Source organism: Acanthochromis polyacanthus, chromosome 7, assembly GCF_021347895.1.
Source record: "Acanthochromis polyacanthus isolate Apoly-LR-REF ecotype Palm Island chromosome 7, KAUST_Apoly_ChrSc, whole genome shotgun sequence".
Classification (NCBI taxonomy): domain Eukaryota; kingdom Metazoa; phylum Chordata; class Actinopteri; family Pomacentridae; genus Acanthochromis; species Acanthochromis polyacanthus.
In genome coordinates this window covers 28,417,460-28,442,872 of record NC_067119.1, presented here as the reverse complement: position 1 = coordinate 28,442,872, position 25,413 = coordinate 28,417,460, and the positions used below count along the sequence as shown (strand labels likewise).

Here is a 25,413-nt window from a genome sequence, read left to right as displayed (position 1 = left end):
TCGAAGACTTCATGACTTTTGACAGTCGTGGGATTATAATTTTTCTATGTTTAATTTGCTGCTAAAGCTGTTTTTCACTATGCAATGCCACGCTTAGTGCAGCCTCATCCATTTTGTTATAATCTCCAGAGGAAACATCAGTGTTTTTTGTCCTTAATTCACCAAGTAGGGCAATTAGCCACCAGATAAACAGTGCACACTCAGGTCAGCTGCTATAATCTTCATAATTCTATCAAAATGGACGTTTAATGAGGACACATGACGGCTGGGTGAACTATGCTACACTCACCATCAAGCTTTTAAAGCAGATCACAGAATATTTATGCTGTTTGTTTTTAGTCACCGACATAAAAGGTCATTCTATACACTTGTGATCAGTATTTAAGAGTCAGCCTGTAATCCTTGTAATCACAGTGCAAGTATGTGATCCGACACAAAACAAGTGACGCATACGTGTCTTAATGAATAATATGACACTTTTCCAGATGTGCTTTCTGTTTTTCTCTCTATATTATCATCATGAAAATCTGTCTCCAATGTCCCTCATTTCTTATAATGAGGCTCTGCTATTCTGTTATTATTATTTTTTTACCAATGAGGATCTGCCTTCTGACAATCTGAAAAGCCATTTTAATCCCAGCTTCTGATGGCTGATTTCAACCTTGCGCCAGATGTATCAGATCCCACCTTTTCTCCCCATAGGAAAAAAGCAGCTCATCTATGAGGGAAGAGAAAGTGGGGCAGACGAACGCAAAATGGAAATATTGCTGTGCAATATTTGAAAGAAAAGCTTACATTTGGAATCACTTACGCATTTTTTAAGGTGGCAAACAGATTTAAGTAAGCAATTTCTATCAAATATGACAGTAATTTCTAATACATTTCATCTCTGGGACATGATAACTATTTAGATGTTGCACAAGAATTAACATGTGGAGACTGGACTCATGAAATGGACAGTGTAATGTAACTGTGATTCAGTGGGCTGATCTTAAGGAGAGCAAGGTCTTTTGCTTTTTTTAATTGAGTATATATATATATATAAAAGAAATTGTTAGTACCACTCAGAAAATCTTGCTCTTCTGCAAAAGGCAAACAAAGTGCAAGTGAAAAGAAAAGTGACATGAGAACTGCTGGTGTACATCCTGGAGGGGAATAATGATAAAGGACGGAAGAATTATAACCTCCCAAAGATGGCATAAAAAAATACAGGTCCAGGTGCTTCAGGTGGGTTTGGAAAGTAAAAGGCGTTTGAGTGTTCTACAGACGTAAAGAAAATGACACCGACCTGTGCAGCTTTCACTTTTTTCAGGCTTGTGAAGCCGACACGCACACTGACCTTTTTTTGGTTGTAATTTTTCCGTCTTTCTGGGTAAGATTTCATTTAGTTTTGTTTATTAGCTTTACATTTTGAGAACGCACCATAACTACCGCCAACATAACATATAACATGACAAAATAATGAGATAATGACCCTTCAACCTCCTGCACCTCCTTAATAACACTGCAGCAGAGCCAAAGGGTTCCACTGCAGCTCCGTGCAAAGACGAGCTGCAGCCTCAGAGACAAAAACACTTTTAAGTCTCTCTTGTTTATTTCACAGATGTGCTCTGTTACAGGCATTTTAAGGTTAATCTCATAGACCTTTTAGGGTAATACTTTGTTGTCCCACTCAGCTGATCAGTTTGACTTTGGCTGATCTTTGTGCTCACTGTACTTTCACTGTGTTTGTCTCTCATATGTGAAGGAAAATTCCCAACTTCACTTGTGTCCTTGTTTCAAATACAGTTGCTCAGAAATGTGGTGAACATGAGATATTCCCATGGCAACAAGCCAAGTGTAATTTTCTATTTTTACCTTACAGATCTGAGCAGTAAGGAATTGACTGACAGTAAGAGCCCAGTGCCTTTCCCTGTCTTCTTGCCGGTCAACTATGAGGTGCGCGATGCCGACTACCTCTTCCTAAAGGAGGCTGGCCAGGACTTTATGAGGAACTCCAGCATGCAGAGTCACACGCAGCCGTTTGTTATTTTAAGAGCCAGCCGGCAGCCTGCTGTCAACGCCAGCTATGGCCCTATGTCCACAGAGAGGTCTGTGCCTCGAGATCTGGTCCAATCTGTGCAGCTCTTCAACGCCCCAGAGGTGTTTACCTTTAACTGGAAAATCCAGACCTTCGTGCTGACGCCTCGGGTTTTCTCCTCCAAACCCAAAGTGCGAGTCCTCTTCTATGTTGCGGGGAGGGACTGGAACAGGGGGGAAGGTGCTGTGGACGAGCTACCGTGTGTGACAGTGTATGCTTTCTGGCAGACCCAGGAGGTGAGGGGTTCCTGTGCCATGGGAGGTGAAAGAGGGACCTGCATGGCCGAGCTGGCGCCTGCGCTTGGCTGGTTTGCTCCGGGGTCAGAGGGTACCAGCAGGGAGAGGCAGGATCCATCTGCTGGGAACCCGGTGGAGATGTACTACCAGGCTCAGCCCAAAGTCAATGGGAAGTGTAATTCTGTGGACGGGAGTCGCTGGGGCGCTTCACAGCAGCAGGCTGAGTATGTTCCTGTGACTCCCATGCAGAGGATTGGCAGCGTGCGTCTCCTGCAGGTGCCTAAAGGGATGGCAACGCTGTCTCGGCTCAAGCTCGGCAACGCCATCGTCATACGGACGTCCTCCAAACCTCTGAAGAAGACCGACATCGCCACCTTCTACATACTTATGGCCAGCTCTGCTCAGCTGACTAACTTCACTCTCAGGTAAAACACTGTTTTCTGTTTCCTCAGACTGCTCAGTAGCATGATGGCAGCACTGTGAGAGAAATATTGTCCCCACTTCACTGAGCTCTGTGATTTCAATGAAATTCAAATTGACTGGTCAGTGTGAAAATTCAAAATGGGGCCTTGTTCACTAAAAGTATTAGTTATCTTCTCTAATTCTTGCACAAATCCTGTGCCCTCAAAAATAAGGGAATATTGAAGGAGATGAGATTTAGAATGGATTATGGTGTTCTCTGAAAATATCATAGTGGTTAACTGTCTTTCGGGGAAACGGGCTAGGTTATTGGAGTGAACGCAGTCTGATGACATTAAGGCCTGTTTCAAGAGTGGGAGTCATCAAGGTTGATATGGATCAAAGAAAATCATGTGTAGCTTGTGACTCATTATTTCTCTGCTTTAAGGGAACGCTCGAGATCTGTGCTATATCTGTGCACTGCTGCTGAATGTATGAAGATCATGGGGATTACCAGGATAGCTCAATTTAATTTAAGGCTCTGTGCTCATTTTGCAATGCAGAACGTTCCTTTTTGATGGGAGATGAGAGCAGCTGTAGTACCATCTCAAAGAAACAGTTATTCCTCTGGAGGTCTCTGTGACATCCTTGGAAATGGAGGCCAATTTTACACGAATATTTTTAAAGAAATGCACTTATATATTTCCCAAGAACAAATGCATCAACCGCCTGATTTAATATCCTCTGGAGGGGGAAAAAAATACAAAAGAACAAAAGAAAGAAAAACAAGACTTTGTCTGTTCTCATGGCTTTCTCTCAAGATGACAGTGTGTTCCTCCCCTTTTCGAGGAGAAGTGATGCAACATGGGAGATTGGCATCTCAAAACTGGATTTAAATTAAGTGCTTCCATCTTGCTCTCACCATTTCATTGATGGTTTTCGTGGTCATCTGCAGCCTTTTGTTATCACCATCCAGACAAGAGATCAAACAGAAACACATTGCAGCAAAGTTAGATGTGTCGAGGTTAGCTGTCAGAGCAGACAAGCTGAGATTTACGCTCACCTGATTAGAGAATCCTTTTTAAAAACGATTATTATTCAAGACACTATCTGTTTTACTCAAAGTCAGTGAATAATGGTCTGTCAGGAGGCATGTCTCAGTTCTTCATTTGGTTTATTTGAGCATGTCATGAGTCTGTCTTCCATAAGTGATTTGGTGTCATGTCCATTAATAAATTAATGTCATTTTAAGGGGGAGCTTCACCCGGCCGAGTACTAAAAACGACCAATGTTGAAAGTTTCATATTGCAAACACTTTTTAAGATAAGGTATGCAACCTGTACATTTTTAGAGACCTCTAAAGACCAACTTTACTGTGAAACCATTTTTTTTTCATTTTGAACAACTGGATTGAAATTAAATACTGTTGAATTATGGAACCCGAAATTACATCTTGTATTTGCCCCCAAGCAAAATCTCATGCAATATTTAACATAAAATGATACCAGTGCACCACGTAGTACTTTAAGTATGGACCTGTGCACCTATTAGGCATTTTGTCATATTTCACTGTGGTTACCATGGTAATGAAATGAAACAATTGCTACAAAGATTTTCGTATATAACTCAGCATAGAATGAAGTCATCAAAAAAATGCCCAATAGGTGCATTCTACATAGCCTATACTACCAGTATGCCAAAATGGGAAGTTTTGGTCAAAAGCGTAAGAAGATAAATTAAGGGGCAGTTTATGTGTGTCCGAAATTCAAGTTTTGAGAAATCGGCACTTAAAGTTTATGATTGATGATGACTCATTATATAAGCAATCAAATAAAATAAAAAAACAATTCATCAGAAAAAAGAATACATGTTTAGGTATATGATAATTATCTTTTTTAAAATTTGACTTTTTCACCCATATCTATCATATTTGAAGGTAAAGCTCCCTCTTAATCTTGTCTTGCAGCATTAAGTGATGTCCAGAGAGGTGCCCTGACTTAAACTAACAAGAAAGCCTTTCAAGGCAACAGTTCAAAAGTGTCTCTGGACTGCGTATGACCTAGAGGACTGAAAAACTGTAATACATAATCAATATACTTCCTGAAAAAGAAACACTTTCTGAGTTGCTTCCGCCTCGACCTGTTCATACATGCTTCAGTGGAGGTGAGCAAGCGAGGAAACAGTCGTGGATCATTAATTCTATTTTACAATTCAATTGTGCATGCAGGAAAAGGTAAATATTGACTTAGCAGACAGCTATGCATAAATGCACTTGTCCTGCTAGTCAGATTTCAATACTTCTGCCAGATATTCACTTCTTTTCTGACACACCAACAGAAAACAAAGAAATCTGAAGCTGGAGCTGTTTCATCCTTCATATCATAAGTGGTAGAATTTCCAGGACTTTCTGAGAATCCGTAAATTGCATTTTAGATCAGCGTCTGCACGCTCATGTGCTTTTAAAGGTTAGACCACGCATTTGAATTACTCATCGGGTTTCCTTTTCTTCTTGTCTCTTTATTTTAGCTGAAGCAATGAAGCCAAAAAATAAATCCTCATTTCCCCTCCTCAGCCTGTCACTTTTAATCATTGCTGCTTTAATTCATTTACTCAGTCACACATATGGACACGAACAAACAGCTTCACTTCGTCTTTCTCCTCTCCTCTCCTCTCCTCTCCTCTCCTCTCCTCTCCTCTCCTCTCCTCTCCGCCCCCCTCTCTCTCTCCTCCTGCACTTTGTTGGAAGATTGGCAATCTTGTTAGGAGGGTTTATAGTAATTAAGCTTGTGATAGCCAATTATGTCTATACACTATGTATTGGTGACTAAACTTTGATTTTCCATTTTTTTTTCATGATACACTCAGTGCTCCTTTAAGTCACATAGTGTGTGACACAGTGCTTCCCTCCTTCAGCTTATCAGCACATTAACAAGCTCTGTGCATCCGGTCCTCAACAGCTGTCTGTGTGCTTTATCACTGTCTGAATGTCCCATTAGGCTTTGGCTAATACTCTCTCATCAGCATGATAAACCTGTTATTGATGTCTATAGCCACCGTCAAGGGACATACAAATTTCAGGTCGATTGAGAAAAAGACACGCCACACCTGTCCGTTCCAGCAAAATGAATCTGTCATTCTCAGCGAGGCTTTGGTAAAGGTCATAGATAAAGTGCTGTACCACTGTCATCACACTGCACAAAAAGGGCAATTAGATGAGCCTTTTCCTCACGAAGTTGGGTGGAATTAAGTTTTTCCCTTTCTTCTTAACAGCTATTAAAAGTCAGTGACGAGGCACAGTAGTTTGCCTTGTCCTAAAGGTTTTATTTAAAGGTAGCATCGTGGCTGTGAATTAACATTGAGCCTTTGCATCTACAGCACACTGTGTCAGTGAGCTTTTCATTCAGGGACTCTCATCATTCATCTGTGTGACAAATAGGGCTTTTACATCCATTTTTAGTGCTGTGGTGGCTGCCATCTGGCAGAAGTGTTGGCATAAACGTTTCCCCAACTCCCTAAACTGCCCCATAAGTACGATAAGCACGTTGCCGATGGCTGGCCATCAGACTGGCTAAACGGTGGACATTTGCCTGCATAATTAACGATTGCATCTGTTTCCGATCGCACGGGGGTTCACTGGTGGTACCGTGGCCCCGCAGTGATGCTTTCACAAAGCTAAAGATGGGAACACAAATTATATCAAGGAAGCAATTACAAACCCTATGTAGCATCTCGATGGCAGCTTTGGTGATGGAATGCATCTGGGCCAGGCTGTCGAGCTCATATGGAGGATGCAATCTATCTTCAGGGTCTTTGATCAAACCCAGTCCCTGCTTTATTGTGCTACATATGCTGTTTTGAATTGTCTCATTGTTTTACTTTCTTTGTTGGCCATGTCTCTGTAATCAGTCAATATATGTGTAAAGAATACTGCACCCCACAAAATAAATAAGGGAAGGGACTTGGCTGATGAAGACCAAGAGCCATCAAGACGTGCTTTGAGTGCATTTGACGGTGTGTATATGTGTCCATGTATTTCTGTGCCATGTCTCCTGTGTGCACTGTCTGGTGTGGTAGTATTTTAAGTGCGTGCATGTGCATGTGAGTGAATGAAGAGTATGTAAGAGGTGAAACAATAGTGCCACTCATGCCTTGCCTGGTCAGAAGTGAGATGGATGGTAGGTGCAGCACCTGAGAGCTGCTTTTCTCACACACTGTCAGCTCCAGTCTCCACAGCCATCCATCTTCTGTGCCCCGGTTCCTCCCCCTGCCCGCTGCCTCCTCAGGGCCTGCTAACTAAAGCCATGGACACTGGTTCCTGTTCCCAACCACTCACAAGAAAAACGCCTCTTCCAGTCACAGGGGATTTGTCTTTTTTTTTTTTTTCACACAAGGCGAGCTGGGAAAGACAGAAAAAAAGAGGGGGGGGGGGGGGGGGGGGGGGGGGCTTTAGATAAGTCTGCTTGTTACGGTCACTTTTATTAGTTAAACTCTGCTCCGCTCCGCTCAACACACAGAGGTGTTTCAGCACGGCACGTCATGTTATTCAGAAACCATTACTAGATTAACGGTCCTCCCAGGTTTTCTCATTAATGCACTAACCATGCCATCCTGCTTAGCCCATTGATTATGGCAGATGAAAGGTTTTTTTCCCCATTGAAAGCAAACTGCACAATTACACTGCACATAGATTTCTCTGCAGGCAGGAGTTTTGCAGTTTAAGACAATGAAATAATGTGTTGCTGGTTGAGCTAAATGTAAGCTAGGCAGTGCAATGCTGTAAAAAGCATGATGAATTTGATGCATTACGTGTGGATGGTGTTCCACATAGACTTATTAGAATAAGTGACTATAATGATGCTACTGTATGTGATATGTCTGTAAGCTATATATGAAGCTGCAAACGACTGGGAGCAAGAAAATTTGCACAAAAACTGATACATTTTCCCACTTTGTGGTGTGTGAACAGTTGCTACTGATCACATTTGATTTACCAATGCTGTGTGATGTGAAACCAAGCAGCGAATTTGCAAAGACAAAGAAATAATTAATATGTGGCATGTTATCTCCATTGTATTGCCACAGGTATTAACATAGCTTCCTTCTTTCTTGTTATCACCTTCATCCTAATCAGAAATCTGTAGCCTCTTACGTCTAAAACCTCCTGTTTTCCCTCTTCTCCTCATTTCGACCAGACTGAGTGTTTTCCCTCTCTGCTGCCTCCTGGGAACCCTCTGACTGATAACAATGAACTGGTTACGCCTTTGTGTTCTCCTCTGTCATTCATTCTAATGCACAGAGAAGCTAGTTTCATTTACTAAACTAACCGAGTCCACACACCACCAGCAGCATTTCCCTCCCTCTTGGGCTTCATTTGAGTGGACCTGCTCCGAGTTTTCAATTTGGAAGTTCGGTGTAATTCCTGAGATGTGGTAAAAGTGTGAGACAGCGAGCGTTTAAAGGCTTCGACTCAACTACCTAGATTATGGCAAATCATATAGCAAATATTCAGCTACATTCAACTGTGCAATCATCACCAGAAGGTTTTAATTTGCGAGACAGTTTTAGCACCACACAATTTCAACTTTGATCCCTGGGCGAACTGTGTTAATCAGATAAATCAGCTTCTGTGGTGAGCAGCTGGAATGAAAATAGGCAGTCACAGGGTCACGATGGCACAAGATTAAGCCGCAATTGAAAAGACACTGCTCATCCCTTTTTAATTGCAACCTTTCACCTGTGTGCTCTTTGCCTGTTTGAACACAAGACGAGCCAGATTCATTCATTTTGAAAATTGACGGATGTGCAGCTGTTTGCCAAAGCGAGGGCCCACACGGTACAAGCAAACACAAATGTGGAAAAAAAAAAAAAAGTGCTCACCGCCATGTCAACATTTCAATTAGTAAATAATGCATGCTCAGAGACTGTTTTGTTTCACTGTGTTGAACAGGGAGCAGTGTCTTGTCTTCTTTCGCCTGGATTTGGAAGTTAAAACCAAGGCCAAAGCAGGACAAGTGCTCAGATTGCTGTTGCTCCTATCATAGATTACACCTCCTCAGAGACTCATAATGCGCTCAACACGTGTGTTCATCTCAAAGATTCAGAGATAAACCACATCGCTTTGCACGCAGATGGAAACCAAAAGAATTACGCTTGGATGTTTTTCTGAACTGTTTAAGACAACTTGCCCGTGCTGCAGCTGTGTATTGAGCAAATCTTATTTGAGCATTACTTAAAATTACGGAGCAATGCATATGGATTTCTCTTAGTATGGCAGCAGATGGCTGGATGTTCTCTCTCTCTCTCTCTTTTTGCATTTTTACATGCATGCTTCTTTTGGCCTTTGCAATTCTTGCAGAAGAGTATCCCATTAACATTTGACCTGCTGCAAGCTGCTTATGCCAAGAAAGCTCAGCGCGAAAGCCTGTTCTCCTGTGTAATGCACACCGTTTACAAATTACAAGCCAAAAAAACCTAACAATTCATTAGTATATTTTACATGCCGAGAGCAGGATGAATAGAAAGAATTGTGCTTTCTTTGCTCCTTCAACTGCTAGGAGATGAGAGTGATTGGCAGAGCAGCATTCTCCCATAATGCACCTTGGTCATGGAAAAACCTCCAAAGCATTTTGAAGCTCGGTGACTTTGTCTCCCTGAATCAATAGAGGAAAATGTAATCCATGTGTGTAACTGTTTTTCCTGATCTGTTTTTTCTTTTTCCTTCTTTTCTTTTTGTTGAACCTGTTTAAATATTTGTATATATATATATCAGAATTGTCTTAATTGTTTTTATATACTTATACTATACATTTTCCATTGTCTGAATTGGTGTGCTGTCTTGACCAGGTCTTCCTCAGAAAAGAGATTTTTAATCTCAAGGGACTTCCTGGTAAAATAAAGGTTAAATAAAATAAAATTAAAGGTGGTGTATGGATGGCTGTATCACTTTTGACATTTTCTTACACAATTTTCGTTACTTTGTGTTTTGGAAATTGCTCAGTTTTTGGACTAAATCTGATGAATATTCAAGTAGTGGTTCAAATGAATGAATTACACTAGATCTATGTAAAATCTACTGCACACAAAGATGGGAAACTATACTGTGCATAGCAATATTTGTCACAAGAAAATTGCAAAAGGCAAAAAAGTAATTAGGCTGAGAAAACGGTAATTTGGTAAGTTGGGAACATTATGCCACCTCACCACTTCAGCTTTAGAAAAATAGCATTTCATTCCCTTGAATTCCTGTGGTTATTAATATGACACATCTTACATTCAACACATTCTTGACCTTTTTGCTTCTGACTTTTCACAGAGCATCGGTCAAGAAAGGTGTGACCTTTCGAACGGCGACACCCAGTAACTCTCTGCTGTGGGACATCACTCTGGATATGGGTGCAGATGGAGCCATCGCTGTCATTTGTCAGAGAAAGGCGCCCATACCTGGGAAAAGGCAAGTCTGATCACATCACATTATGTATTATCGATACATGTTTAACCCCCAGACTTCCAAAGAGAATTCAGAGAGCTCAGTGTCTTGACTGGCGCTATTCCATCATGTGATCTGCAAATCCTGCTAGTATCTTTCTCTGCACCTGAGGAGCACAAGACAAACCACTGTAGAGGTCTCAGACTGGCTTAGTGCACACTGTGCTGTGTCCTGGGACGACATCTCTTACCCTCTAAGCACAGGTTGGCATCAGGTGCTCTGTTAACAGGTATTGCCTTTTCCCCTTTATTGCCCACTTCTCCTCTGTACTTAAATTATTAAACATTTACCAGCTGTGCATGTTCCTGCATTCCCAGCATGCAATGAAACACATTTTAACCTATGACTTGAAAGATGACAGTGAGCCATTTTCAGAACAGAACGCTAAAACTATTTACAAGACATCCGCAGTTTGGTCGGATCAAACTCAGTGCTTTGGGCTACTACGAAGTACTTATCTTGCTCCATAATCTCATTAAACAAGGCTGCAACCTTTCTCCGACAGGCAGCCTCTCTGAGATGTCCTTTTAAGTTCAGCTCAGTGCAGCTTTATTTCATTGAACTAAGAGGAGTTGACTTCAATTAAGAGTTTAGTCATGGCGCGTGCCTCCTGAGATTATGAGACACCTGTTTATAAAAGGCATAGAGTACAGCAGGGGTGTCAAACTCATTTTGGTCCAAGGGCCGCATAGAGGCTAATTTGATCTCAAAGGGACCAGTAAACTTATAGCATAATTACCGAGAAGTAACAATAAGTCTAAGTTTTTCCGACGTTTTAGTGCAAAGGAGTATATTAGTACAAGTATATTAGAAAAATCTTTATATGTAATGAACTGTCCTTTTAAAAAATCATATTAGAAACAACCAGAGATTAAAGTAAGCGCAATTTCAACAACACTATGACTCAGTTTAACATTTATTTGTGTGCATTGTGCATTACAACTGATCACAGTGATTGTACAATGACACAACATATTTAGTCACAGGTATGTGGAACTTAAAAACATAATCCTGGAATTTAAAAAATAAACACGCTCTGCTTAAAACATCCCCCGCCTTATATATAGTGCCTCTAAGTGCAAGAAATAATAATATATACTGGACGATACACCTACAAAATGATACATCTTCACTACAATAAAAACAATCAGGTCAAGGTCATACAGCAAAAAAGGCAGATCTACATTATGCACAGGTGGCGTTGGTGCAATATGCATGAAATCCTTCAGGTGGTTTCTGAGATATGCTCCAGAAACAGAATGGAAAAATATTTGAAGTGCCTCACAATGACCTTGAAAATAAGGTCAAGGTCATGCACCCGAAAAGCACATCAACATTACTAACAGGCTTAGTGTGTGCAATATGAAGGAAAGCCTTCAACTGGTTTCTCAGATGTGCTCCGGAAACAAAAAAACATTTGAAGTGCCTCACAATGACCTTGAAAATCAGGTCAAGGTCATACACCCAAAAAGGCAGATCTACATTATGCACAGGTGTTGTGGGTGCAATATGCATGAAATACTTCAGGTAGCTTCTGACATATGCTCCAGAAACAGAATCAAAAAATATTTGAAGTGCCTCAGTATGACCTTGAAAATCAGGTCAAGGTCATGCACCCAAAAAGGCACATCTATACTATATAAAGATGGCCTGGGTGCAATATGAATGAAATCCCTCAAGTAGTTTCTGAGATATGCTCCGGAAACAAAATGTGGACGTACGTACATACGTACGTACATACGTACGTACGGACATACGGACGGACGTGCCCACGCCAATATCCCCCTCCGTGCCTACGGCCGGCGGGGGATAAAAAAAACTCATCAAGATATAGAAATTTTTGAAGTCCGTTTTCCACATCTGGAAAGTAATTGTGAACATCTAAATTAAGTCTGCACACCTTTAAATCCTAAGTAGCAGCTATTTTATACAGACAGTTAAGAAAGTAAAGTTGTCACCTGCCTTGTTTATATATAAAATGTAGATGTAAAATATACATAAAAACTACATACATAACATGGATGCATCCATTAGAAATAATATTCCATTCAACCAAACACTTTTGTAGTGAATCTGATGACTAACATTGAATTTCACAGCATTTACTATAGCAAGTTTTCATTTAGCAGATGTTTTTTTCCCCCTAGGGCAACAATGTTTAAAGCAGCATTTTACAGGATTTATTCTGGCTTTGTATTTGCTCCTGAAACTTGACATCCTTTAGCCTGCACAAGTGCATCAGTATCAGGGATCATGTCCTGAGCAGCAGCCAACTTCAGCATGTCAGTTGAGTGCTTATGTGTGAGCTTTGTGGGCAGTTTTGTTTTATTAATGTTCATTACTGAGAAAACTTGCTCACAAAGACAGGTCGTCCCAAACGTGCACAACATTTTTGCAGCCAGTGCTGTTAATTTAGGGTAGCCTGGAAGGAGATGCTGATCAAATGTTTCCAAGCCCACAGAGGCAAATCTGTCCTTCAGTTCTACATCACACTGCAAATCCATTATTTCAAATTGCATGTCAGAGGGCACATCAGAAGCTTCGACTGTGAATGGTGAGCGAAAAACTGCCAATTCTGTCTCGAGTTCGCTAAAGACCTGAAATCGTTTCTCAAACTCCCACAGCAATCCCGTAATCTTGTCTTTGTACTGGCTCATGTCAGCATTGACGCTGGCTGCGCATACATCTCTTAAACGGGGAATGAGCAGCGTCACCGATTGCAAGCAGCGTCTCTCACAATTCGAGCTTCAACTTGAATGCACGTATGCTGTCATAACACTGGGTGATCTTTTTTTTTTTTGCGCCCTTGTAACATTTTGTTCAGAGTATTCAAGTGCTCTGTAACATCAACTAGAAATGCAAAGTCCCGCAGCCATTGTGGGCTTTGTAATTCCACAACAGGTTTACCTTTTTTCTCCGATGTCCCACGAAGATCGAAGAAGCGCTTTAGCACAGCACCTCGGCTTAGCCACCTTACTTCAGTGTGGTACGGCAGGCCACGGGTGATGTTACTGTCACTGAGAAGGCACGAACGAAATTAACAGTTCGGACAACCACCTCCAAGACGTGATCCATTTTTAACGACTTACAGCACAACGCCTCCTGATGCAAAATACAGCGGAATGTCCAAAAACAACTCCCTCCATTTGCGGCTTTGACTTTGTCTTTAAACTTTGCCACAACACCCGCCTTTTTCCCGATCACTGATGGTGCACTATCTGTAGCCGCCAGGCTGACAGCGGTGGACCAGTCCATTCCGAGCCTGTCCAGCACCAACGACAGCGCGGAAAATGTCCTCAGCTGTTACGGTGTCTAACATCGGCACCGACTCAAGAAACTCATCTGTGACATTCAAAGTCTTGTCAACTCCACGAATGAATATGGCCAGCTGAGCGACGTCCGTAATATCAGCGCTCTCATCTGTTGCAACAGAAAATGCCAGAAATGACTCCACTGTGCCTTACGATTGCAGCCAAGTTTTAACGAACTCCCCCTCAGAGTACGGCTTTGATGCTAAATCTGTTTTGCTAGCAATTAGGTAGCTGGTTTTCACTGCAGCATCGCTGACCTCACGGCTCCGGATGGCAACTGCAGTTTGATCAAACAAATGCAGTAATAATATTGTAGGTCATAATTTTTCGAATATTTTTTGATATTCCACGGGCGAAGTCGGACCCCCCGGCGGTCCGATACCGGTCCGCGGACCGTACGTGTGACCTCTCTGCACACAGTATACATTACAAGTAATAGTCTCAACCAGTGTGCGGAGGGGTCACGCATAGTGTGCTGTTTAGCAGGCAAAATTTAAACCTTTCAGCTTTCTAACATTTACTAATTAACACTAAACACAAAGTAACTGAGCTGAAGCTGAGGATGTCATTAGTTTTGCAAAACCAAGCCAAAGAAGTGGGAAAATTAAACTTTTGACCTGATGAAATTAAAACACAGAATGTCATCAGTGTTAAGGTGAGATTAGAGTTATCTACCTGTAAATTTCATCCAAGGACAGCGATGAGCAGCCGAGATTCCAAATGCTTGGTGGTTGTGAAGGAAATGTCAAGGGATCATTAGAGTCTAAAGGATTCATCCTCTGAGGATCATAGATGTTTCTACAAAATCTGCACTATAGATGTTGGGGTATTTCAGTTTGGAAGAAAGTTGTTTAAAAGCAGAAAAACATAGCTTTAATACTACAGTGGCTAATAAGTCATCCAGTTGACCATTGGTCTTGAATGCAATATACATTCAGGAAACAGCTGTCTTTTCTTTTTTTCTTTTTTGTAATCCAAACTTGCCAGCGAACCCAAAACCGGATCCTTTGAGATTTAATTCAAACAGTAAGATTATGTCTGCCTCTAGAGCAGCTCCAAGAAATGCTTGTAAAACTAAAGCTCTAATCTGTGTGTGGACGGTAGGCAAGGCAGGAAAAGAGCAAGCAAATTCACAGGATGAAAAAAACACTAATAAAAGTTGAAACAGAATAATACATGAAAAGGTTACTTGACTCCAGTACAGGAACACATTTAAAGATCTGCAGGCTAAATGTGGATTTGTGTAACCCTGATTTGTCAGATTTTATGAAAAAATATCCTCTTGCTTTAAAAAGACACAGAACATTGATCTTATCTGTATCACCGTTATTGGTTTGACCTCATGAAGTTGTTTTTCCCCATCTTCCATGGATTAGGACATTGCTTATTTCACTTATTTATGGGTTAACATATTTTTTTCCTCAGCTTGGTTAATCCTCTCTAAAATGTCATGGAACTCATTGAAACCCTGGCCGACAGCATGTGCTGTCACACCACTGTGGGGATTCCTCTCAATTTTGCTTTCCTGGCTTTAGTGAGCGCTGAAACTATTTGCTGTATCTGTACATTAAAGCTTTTTTATCCTCTGTTTGCAGCGGCTTGGTTTGGATCTTAGTATTAAAGCACTTATACTCACAAACTGTGGGCCGCAAATAAGTTCAAGCATCAATCCCCTGCAAGCTTCAATAGAACAACAGGGGTTGTAAATAGCAGAACAGCATCCTCTATCTTATGGATATCTGTGTTAATGCCAACTTAAGAGGATATAGGCATGCTCTTGTGAGTCAAGCATGTCTTGTTTTGATACTTGACCAGATTGCGATTATGATCTTTTAATCTTAGGTCACTAAGCAATATGGTAAAATTATGAAATTACACAAGATCTCTGTCCTACCCTTTACAAAAGCATAATGGAAGTGGAAGAAGGGCACAGTCAAGGCCTTATGCGTGCTTTGTTGTTGAGTTTGGAACTTGATGGAGGATTAACAAAATGTGATTGCAGTTTCTCCTACTGTTGTTGCCTTAATGCAGAGAGGCGGTGGGTGTGCAGCCCTGTAGAGGTCATTTTCATGCAGTAAAGAGAACTTACCCTGCTTCTGTACAGCTCTGACACAGATTTATAACATGTACACACAGATGCATCGAGTCTGATAAGGTCCATGTGGTTATTTGCATGCTTATTGTGTTTTTGTCCACCAATATATCTTTTCTGTGCAGTTCAATACAGTGCCAAGAAACAAAAGCCAGGATTCAAACTTGGGCATGGGAGAAAATTGAATCCATGGCTAGGACACTCTGTTCTAGCTGGCATCACTCAGAGGCCATTATAAGTTAGCAAGGCTTATATTATTGCAAGATGCTACTGTCCTCGGACCACCTTTTATTCTACTCACATTTTACACTGCCAGCAACTCCAAGGAAGGGCCAGCAAAGAGAATTTCTGCTCTGTTGTTTTCCTGTTCAGTTTATGAAAATGCCTAGAGATGCAAAGCCCTCAGAAAAGCTGAAAAAGAGGGGATTGTGTCTTGTCACAACTAGTGGAATCACATCCCTCTCCTAAAAATGTCTCCACTTTTTATCCACGAGCTCAAATTCATAACATGTCACGATGAATTCAGAGCTGGACATCTCTGAAACTCCAGCCGCAATCTTAACTACTTTCTCCTTTTCTTTCATCATTTTCAACAATTGCCTAAAATTAAATAACTGCAGATTTAGCCTAAAATTAAAATGACTGAACACATACATTAAAGCATGTATGGTCTACTGGTCATTGCCAACTATATAACCAATAGTGCCTTTGCATCATACAATCACAGAGTTCTCGATGCTTTTTAAGCTGTCAATATGTCACAGTAACAAAGTCTATATCTCATCTATCTTTACATATTTTCTTTATTTTTAGACATTTACACATTTGTGGATCCTAAGGAGGGTCAACTCTTGAAAGGACTGTCTGCAGAATTTCACACAAAGTAAACCAAAGGAAACACCTGAAAAACAAATGCTTGCGAAGTGAACACTGGCATGTTAACATAGCTACGTTGTGCATGTTTGTGCACTCGAGTTAGCATAGAGCGGCTAGTGTGCCTGTAGACTCTCAAAGAAATGTCAAATGAAATGTCCACCATCCTAATTCAGTGTGTGCCTACTTCAGACTCTTTGGTCTCCAGTAACCATGACTTGGGATCTACACTGACTGGTCCTGTAGTGAGGGCACTGAGCCATGGGCTGTAACGCACGATACACTGCTAAATAATCACTGCATCTCTGACATACTTGTCTCTTCAAGAACTTTGTTTGAGAGAGGAGAGTTGGAGGCTCCAGTGATGAAATGAGCATCAGCGGAGTGGCTCTAAAGGAATGATTCATCTTTCTGCCAGTGATACATAATGAAGGTGTTAAACAATTAAATGCATTCCCAGCAGTCAAAACACAAAACAACATGCTGCTGCTTGCACCACATAATGAATATGACATTGGGAATTTGCCTTGTTAATCTTTTACAAACTATTTGTTGCTGTGGAATTAAAGGCAGGCATGTCTGTATTGTAATCACACTTTATCTGTCTAATTATTCCTGATTTTTGCTTCCTATTCAGGCTTGAAAGCAGTCTGCTGGAGGTACTTCAGATGGATTTCGAGGTTGAGGAGCTGAGCACTCCTCTTGAGAGTCAGGTGATCATATGGAAGCTGGAGCTACCATCAGCGTCCAAAGCTGTCGCCAAGACCGAAGGAGCCATGAGGATCTATACCACTCAGAGAGACTTTGTCGGCCTGGCTCCTCTTATAATGGTGAGCTCGACAGATTCATGTCACACCTAATCACCATAAAAACCACCCCTGATGTCACTGACAGCGATGTTTCCAATAATGCCAACACTTGGTCTGCATCCTTTGAGTGTTGGTGCATGAAAATATCATAAAATGCACTCTGCTCTGATCCATTCCTGTCTGGTTTGTATACACAGAAGGCTGGATATGCTTTGGATTGTTTAGTAAATGGGTTCTATTTTGAGCAGAGTGACCTTGTGTTGTTTACTGTCAGCCAGCTGATGTCTCGTTTCTGTGTTGTTCTGCTCTGTTCTAGCATGCAATATGTGGTCATCCTCTCCTCCTAACAGCTGCTTCATGTGCTTCTATTCTGGTGCTACAGGCCTCTTTATCGCCCTACCTCTATAATTAATCTATGATATAACCTCCTGTACTAATTACTGAACAGTACAGAAGTTTGAATTACAAATATTGTACGTGAATCTTTGTCACCTGGGCCACTGATCTCTTCCTGAAACACTGTCTGGAGGGGGAACATAAACTTTGGATTTGTTCAACTTCATATTATAAAAAATATATATTTCTAGTACGTAAAGTTGCCATGCTTCAGTTATACTTTAAGGGAGCAGGTTACTCATATTTCACAGGCTGACTGCTGCATTTCCATCATCCTGGTGTGTGAAGTTATGAGGATATGCTACAGTATCCTGATTTGTGAATTTGACATGGTTCATCTCTCACGTGGATTAGAAGTTGACCTCAGGCTGAGGGCCAAACATGAGGAGATTTGATGGTTGGCTCAAGGGGACATTAGCGCTGACTGATCACTCTTAGCCTTGCTCCATGAACTCTAGCCATTGCTGCTGCTCAATACTTCTAGATAATGGCAAAAGCCTCACTGACACAGCCTTCAGAACAGTGTTTTAGCTGGGGAAAAAAAGAAAGTTTGGTTATTTCAGCTTCATTTAAACCAGTTTTACAATCGAGGGATACATATCCATCTGTTTCATTTTCATGCTCAGAGTGGCCAAGTGTCGCCTTTAATTTGATTTAACTGATCATTCACGGAACTTAACTGAGCCGTGCTATACTGCTCTCATACTAATTCACACATGATACTCTATTATTTCAACTTCATTTGAAACTGTGTTTTTTTAGAGGACAGCACACATCCATCTGCTTCATTTTCCTCCTATGATTGTCCAAGCATGCATAATGCATATCTGTACAAACCCACAGAGTGAGAAGAGAGACACTCAGCCCTACGACAGCAACTAATAATTGTATTTATATCAATTCATGTAACATTAACTGGCCTGCATTCTTAAAGCAATTTTATCCAAAATGCTTTGTCTTTCATTCTTCTGTTTAAACACACACCTAACCAACAGCTAACACTTCAGACATGTGGACAGAGGGAGGCAGGGCTCGAACCATCAACCCTTCCACTAGTGAGCAGCTTCTTCCTTACTCTCCCTGCTCCAGGGTTCCATATTAGTAATACTCTTTTATAAAGAACAGGCTGTACTGTACATGTGTAGGGGCTATTGTTATTCTGTGTCTCTGGTAATTTGACCATGTTTGAACTGATACAGCATACCTCTCAGGGACATGCTTGTGCAGAGAAATCCAAGATTAGCTCTTCCTTCCATGTGGTGACCTGATCATCACCCTGCCTTAACTCTTCTCCCCTGCTGGCTTCCCAAAGGAGAGACTTACCTTCTTACCTGAGAAGTGCTGAGTCAGAGTCACACTTCGTCATCCATGTCTCCTCCCGTTTCTCCTTCACTTGCATCCTACGTCACACTGTCTGCAAGAACATTTATCTGTTTGTCAGCGTGACCACAGAGAATGTAAAACTAAATCATATGGAATTATTGTGTAAGGCGTGTTATTTTGATGTGCTAGCTCATTTTTCTTCACTCTCTCTGCAGGACAGCGAGATCCTAAACACCGCTGTGATGACCGGAAAGAAGGTGGTGATGCCTGTGAGGACGGTAGCGGTGGAGGAAGATGGAGTAGTTACAGATGTATCTGACTACACAGACTGCAGCTCCACTGATGAAGATGTTCTCAAGGTAGATTTTCCTCTTCTTCCTCTTTACATAACTCCCCTTACAATGCAAATAACAATGTCCTTCTGATTCATCATGTCTACTTTCTTTGGTCCAGTGGACTGTTTCATAAAAGGCTTTGAACTTGTTTCAGATTTGTTTACAGCATTATTCGACCTCAGTCACTCTGTGCTGCAGCAGTATTGTGTAACAATGTCCAGTCCCTTGTAATAAATTGTTACATGAAGCAATGTGAGTTGTTTGTATCTTGCCTGCCTGTCCTGATACTGGGGGGCAGAGGGCAATTTAAAGTGGTTGTTAAAAAAAGGGGGGCAAGGTTGGTTTCATGTGAGATGGGAAGGACAGCTGCAGACAAATAAGTTGTACCAAAGTCACTTTTGCTCTCCGTCTCTTTTCCACATGGTAAAACAAACTATTAGCTGGACTCCGGCAACATCAGCCATCAATCTCCTCGACAATGAACAGCTACTGTGCTACATTGCTCACCACAAATGACCTCGCAGTCCACCACTGTGCTCCCATCCCGTGACTTGTCCCTTTTATCCTGTGAACCTGTGCACGGCTGACTGCCAAAAGCCGGCTTTACTAATGAAATTGAAAGTCAGGCCCTTGGGTCTTGAGGTCAAAGGCTGTGAATATATTTATCCAAGGATAAACAAAGAATACCACCTTGCAGTGTACTCCAGCTCTTTAATACAAATTTTGCTGGTCAAATATGGGCCAAACTGTATAGATTATTTATACATAAGGAGATTCACTTCATAAGATATACTGTACAAGGAGTATGTGCAAATGGGTGCCACTCAAAAGGAAAAGCAGGATTACATAAAGATGCTGAGAGGGTGAATGTGAACTGTATTTTTTTTCTACCCTGTAATACAGCTGTTGTGTTGTTGTTCCAAGCTCACTGTAAATCTCAGTGTATTTAAGTTTTACTCAGATGTCTTTTCTCTCCTTGAGTGCCTGAACAGTATCCAATGTGGTAGAGATAACTGGAGAAGGATTTATCTAATTGACAGCTTACGTGACAAAAGCAAACAGAAACAAAGTTTAATCTGCTGTGATGGAAAGTTTTTTTTTTAAATGTCTGAGTGATGACAAGACCTACAATGTTCACAAACACTCCCCTTGTCACTCCAGGATTAGAGAACACTTGAACTTTTCAAACAGAGACATATACATAGATGTGTTCCTAGTTGATTAATCAGGGTGATTTGTGGTGTTATGTAGCAATCTAACTACCTGATTTACATCAAGCCTGACTTCAGTGCAGCACTTGAACTTAATTTGAACCTCTACAATAGTTATATTCATTCTGCATACTCATTAAAACTCTTAAGTTGTTTTATTTGCGCAAGGAAATTACAGTCACAGTTGTGTCAGTGAAGCGTGCATTTCATTATTTTAAATTTGTGCCTGTCTTTAAGTAAGTGTACCCAGTGATGAAAGTGAAATCCCTTAAAAAAACAAAAAAAAAAACAAACTCTTTTGACACCAAAAACACTGAGGGATATTCTTGGATGCAGAATCAGATTGTGACTGAGAGGAGTGGGTGGATGGCACATAAAAATGGCATTCCCTTCTAACTGGTGCTTCAGAATATTGTTTGAACATAGCCCATGTTAAGTTCAGTGGAGCTCTTGGAAGGTGCTTTTCTAAAAAAGAAGAAATGAGCAAACTTCCTTAGATCACGGATGACTGGTTGACTGTCTCTGCACTGAAGTAAAACATGAGATGACTTCACTGAAAATAAGTCGGTCCTTTTCTGTTGTTCCACGCTCGCATTGGAAATGTTCTGACAACCATTCAAGAGCTTTAGAGCCACATATTATAAATCTGCAGTTTGGATGTAAAATCAAGCATAGGATTATTTGTAGAGATGTCACTGCATCACAGTTAGCATCAAGGATGACGCATAGTGATGTGGTCATTCTAAAGCTTCAGCTCAGCTGGTGGATGACTGACGCTCAGATGCAATGATGACACAAGACCCTCTCAAAAATAGCGTGTCCCTGTGACAGCACATAGCCTGGCTAACAGTTACGTTCACCCAAATGAAAGCAGGAAACTGTTTGCTATTTGTAGTCCTCCTTAGGCAATCTCTCAAACTCATAGTGTTTTTTCCCTGGCACACAACAGTTTCACTGGTCAGTGACTGAATTTCAATGTTGTGGTAACTAATTTCTTTAAAGCAGCTAGGAGGGTGTTGAGAAGACCAAGAAAAATCTCTTGACACATGTCCCTAAATATCCATGAAATATTTGAACAGTTGCCCAAACTTGTAAAGGTCACCTTTGAAATTATGCTGTTATGAATGCACTTGGCTGTGAAGGACTGATGCTCAGCACTGCACCACATGATATTTTGATTTACATAAAACGGCAATGCTGCCTCTTCCTAACGCTTCGGACCGGTGATCATCGCAGTAGTTTATTACAGACAGCTGACATTACTGTGGTAACACATGCAGTGCAAAACTGCTGCATGGCCATTTGTTGTTGTAAGAATGGCCTATTTGTTAAAATAGCGACTTTTATGAGAATATTTGATTATTTTTTGTCATTGGTTAGATGATGAACACCTCCTTCATTGACAACGGTTTCATTCTGAGTTTGATATAGATCGTTTACAAAAGTGTACTTACACAAACTCTGATATTATCAGGGAAATTAAAATGATTAGATATTCTGATGGATTGTTTCCTTTTACTTTTATCTCCCGTCATCCAGGTGTCAGACAGGTGCGACTATGTTTTTGTAAACGGCAAAGAGACGAAGGGCAAGGTGAAGATGATGGTAAACTTTTCCTACAGCTACCTGAGCGCTCAGCTTGAACTGAACGTGTGGATGCCACAACTGCCCCTCCAGATCGAGCTATCAGACACAGAGCTGAGCCAGATCAAGAGCTGGAGGATACCCATCCTCACCTCAAAAAGGTGGGAGACATAACCCGTTTGCTTAACATAAACACCCCCTTTATTGGTGCCGAGTGTGTTTTCCAGAAGCATCCTTTAGTCCATACAAATCCAAATCATGTCTCTCTAAGGATTTAGTGGTTTGATTCCATTACATAATGTACTTCAATATCTCAATCTGATCCAATCAAGCAAAGAGACAGGGTTGAGTGATTGGAATAGAGCAGGTGAAAGGCATTTACCATGTGACAGGTGTGACCTGCATGCTTGCTTTTGTGCTTATGTTCCAGACCTGGCTGGAACAGTGACGAAGATGACCGCAAAGGGAAGGGCTGCATGCTGCAGTTTCAGCATGCTCTGGTCCGGGTGCTAACCAGTTTTGTAGCAGAGCAGGCAGACCCCCGGGATCCTCAGGCCTATTTCCTGGGCACTGATTGGCAGGTAGATGTCACAAGGCTGGTTCGATACTTCATGAAGGTGGAGGACCCTCGAGTGGCAAGGCTACAGGGAGGAAGGGTGCTGGTGGGACGTGACCTTGGAACCACCACCATCCAGGTAATAAACTTAACCAAGATTGACCCAAGTAGCCTGTGAACAGCTTCAGTCAGCAACTAATCAGATCCTTAATTAAATGAAGTAATTTTCTCTTTAGGCAAACACTGGTTTAAGAGGTTAGAAGGACACAAGGTTTACTTTGAACCCGTTAAACAAAACTTATCCAAATAATAATAAAAAAAATCTGAGACTGCAACCAATTTATTTTACCTGACATTGTTCTGTGACAGGTGTTTTCTCCACTGTCTGATGCCATCTTGGCCAAAACAACTGTCAAAGTCGTGGATGACAAAGTGACAATCACAGAGATGGGGGTCCAGCTGGTTACAGGCCTCTCTATGACCTTACAGCTCAGTTCAGGAAGCAACAGGGCAATCCTGGCTACCACAACCACACAAGAGGTCTTACAAAACCCCAAACAGGTAACATTCTATATATTTTGAAACATGTAGGAGAAAAACCTCGAGTTTCAAAGTTCAAATTCAATTTCTACTATTTTCTGTTCTTTTAGGAAGCTTTGGTCAGTGCCTGGTTACAGTTCAGTGATGGCAACCAGACACCCCTCGACATTTATGACCCAACCTACCACCGTGTGACGGTGACATCTCTGGATCAGGGGGTGGTGTCAGTGCAGGGCACACCTCCAGTTGTTGTGGCAGAAGGAGAGGGTGAGGGAGTCCTGATCAGAGTAGAAATGTCCATCTGTGAGGCCTGCCAGAAGTCCAAACGCAAAAGTACTGTCGCTGTTGGAAATGGCAGCCTCAAGGTCAAGTTTCAGGTGAACACTCGGCGGCCAGATGGCATCACCAGCAGCATCGACAGCAGCAGTGGTAGCAACAAGGACAATGGCAGTGACTATGGGAGCGATGGGGAAGAGGTGGGCAGTGAGAGGAAGCAGAGGAAGCCGTCTCAGGATCCTCCACCACGTATCTCAAATTCAGACCGAGAGGAGAGTGCCATGCAGAAGATCACAACCACCATCAAATCTACAGAAAGAACCTTGATAACCAGTGGCAGCCTCGGAGGTGTAGGTAAGACCAATAATTCAGGAAACCCCGGAAGTCCTACCAGTGTGCTGAATGTCAGCCTGATGAGCAGCCCCAGTGACAGCAGCAAAGGATACGGCTCGGACAATATGATAGTGGAGGACATGAGCAGTATAAGCTTTACTAGCACTGTGAAGGCCCCTGGGAATCTGGTAAACTACAACAACTTCCCCACCAAGGTGGAGATACCTGGACAGGAGACAGCCGAGGTAGAAATTGGTGGCGAAGACATGTTGGCGAACAGGCCTCTCACAGACTTAGAGATTGGCATGTATGCTTTGTTGGGTGTTTTCTGTCTGGCCATACTGGTGTTTCTGGTAAACTGTATCTCATATGTTGTTAAGTTTAGACACAAGAAGCCTCCGTCTCATGGCCAGGAGCCCACGGGGCACAGGCATGACTGGGTATGGCTCGGCACAGATGCTGAGCTGGTGATGAGTGTGCCAGGCAGCCCAGTCCAGCAAGACTCCCAGACTACAACCACTGTTATAGACATTGGGCCTGATAAGACTGCCTCTCTTTCCAGGAGGCCCAGTTGCTTGGCCTCTGTTACAGACTCTCCCCTCAGCTGCGTAGGCTCAGTCAGGAGTAAACCTGTGCACAGTGAGTCCCTCCACTCGCCCACCAGCAAGAGAAAGAGGGTTCAGTTCACCACCTTTTCCACACTGGAGCGTCAGCATTCGCCACATCTCCCGCCAAGAGAGAACGGCCATGGCATCCACTGGGTTGGGAAGGAAGACAGTTGTGGGGAGGAACCTCAAGTGCCCATCACAGAGCCTGGGGATCAGTTATAATACAGGACCTGATCAGACCTCCCATGTACAGTAGATGTGGCTTTGATCACCTCAATGCCTTTGTCAAGTCTGACAACTGTCAAAAATATGTGATTTTGGAATCGTCCTCCTCTACATTTCATTACCTATCAAGGCCTTTTACATGTACATGTACTGTATATTATTGTGAATATTGGAGAGTGGGTGTGTGTGATAATGTTTCAGATGGACAACCAGATGGACTCTTATTTACACAATATGTAAAGCCACCAAATGTTAATGATGCATGTGCATATCTACGTCTCTAAATTTTGCACTCACATGCTGGTATATATAGGACAGAGACACATTGAAAAATATCCCAGATTATAAATATATTGATTACCAGTTGTACTCAAGAACTCAGTCTGAAAGATATAGATTTCACCAGAAATGTGGCTTTGATTAAAAATAATACTAACTAAAATGGGTGTTTTTTTATTATGAAATATGAAAGACCCATGTCTTTGTAATTTTAAGTTGATTCAATTTTCATTTGTCTTTTTCATTAAAACACTATGATCTTGAATATTGCCTACCATTTGACTTTTCATCTGCAGTTTGCATGCTGCTTCTTTTTTTCCCCCCAGATTTCAATCCAGTCCATATCTGAGTGTGCTGCCTAAAGTACATTTTATAAGGGCAGCTGCAAAGACCTTTTATGCTGGCTTGTTTGTGCGTGAAATCCAATCATTTCGCTTTTCTAAAAACTGATGTGGCAGCAT

General features: G+C 41.7%; 1 protein-coding gene across 1 annotated transcript in view; it reads left to right on the top strand.

Annotated features, from left to right (window-relative positions):
* LOC110950525 (transmembrane protein 132D) overlaps positions 1-25,217 on the top strand; it is a 29,561-nt gene extending 4,344 nt beyond the window's left edge. Inside the window, exons 2-9 of the mRNA XM_051950334.1 lie at positions 1,865-2,741; positions 10,028-10,165; positions 17,115-17,307; positions 19,221-19,364; positions 22,091-22,296; positions 22,566-22,830; positions 23,061-23,252; positions 23,342-25,217. Coding sequence (XP_051806294.1) covers positions 1,865-2,741; positions 10,028-10,165; positions 17,115-17,307; positions 19,221-19,364; positions 22,091-22,296; positions 22,566-22,830; positions 23,061-23,252; positions 23,342-24,670 — 3,344 coding nt within the window. The 3' untranslated portion in view covers positions 24,671-25,217. The remainder of the gene's footprint in view (positions 1-1,864; positions 2,742-10,027; positions 10,166-17,114; positions 17,308-19,220; positions 19,365-22,090; positions 22,297-22,565; positions 22,831-23,060; positions 23,253-23,341) is intronic.
* Positions 25,218-25,413: the final 196 nt, after the last annotated feature.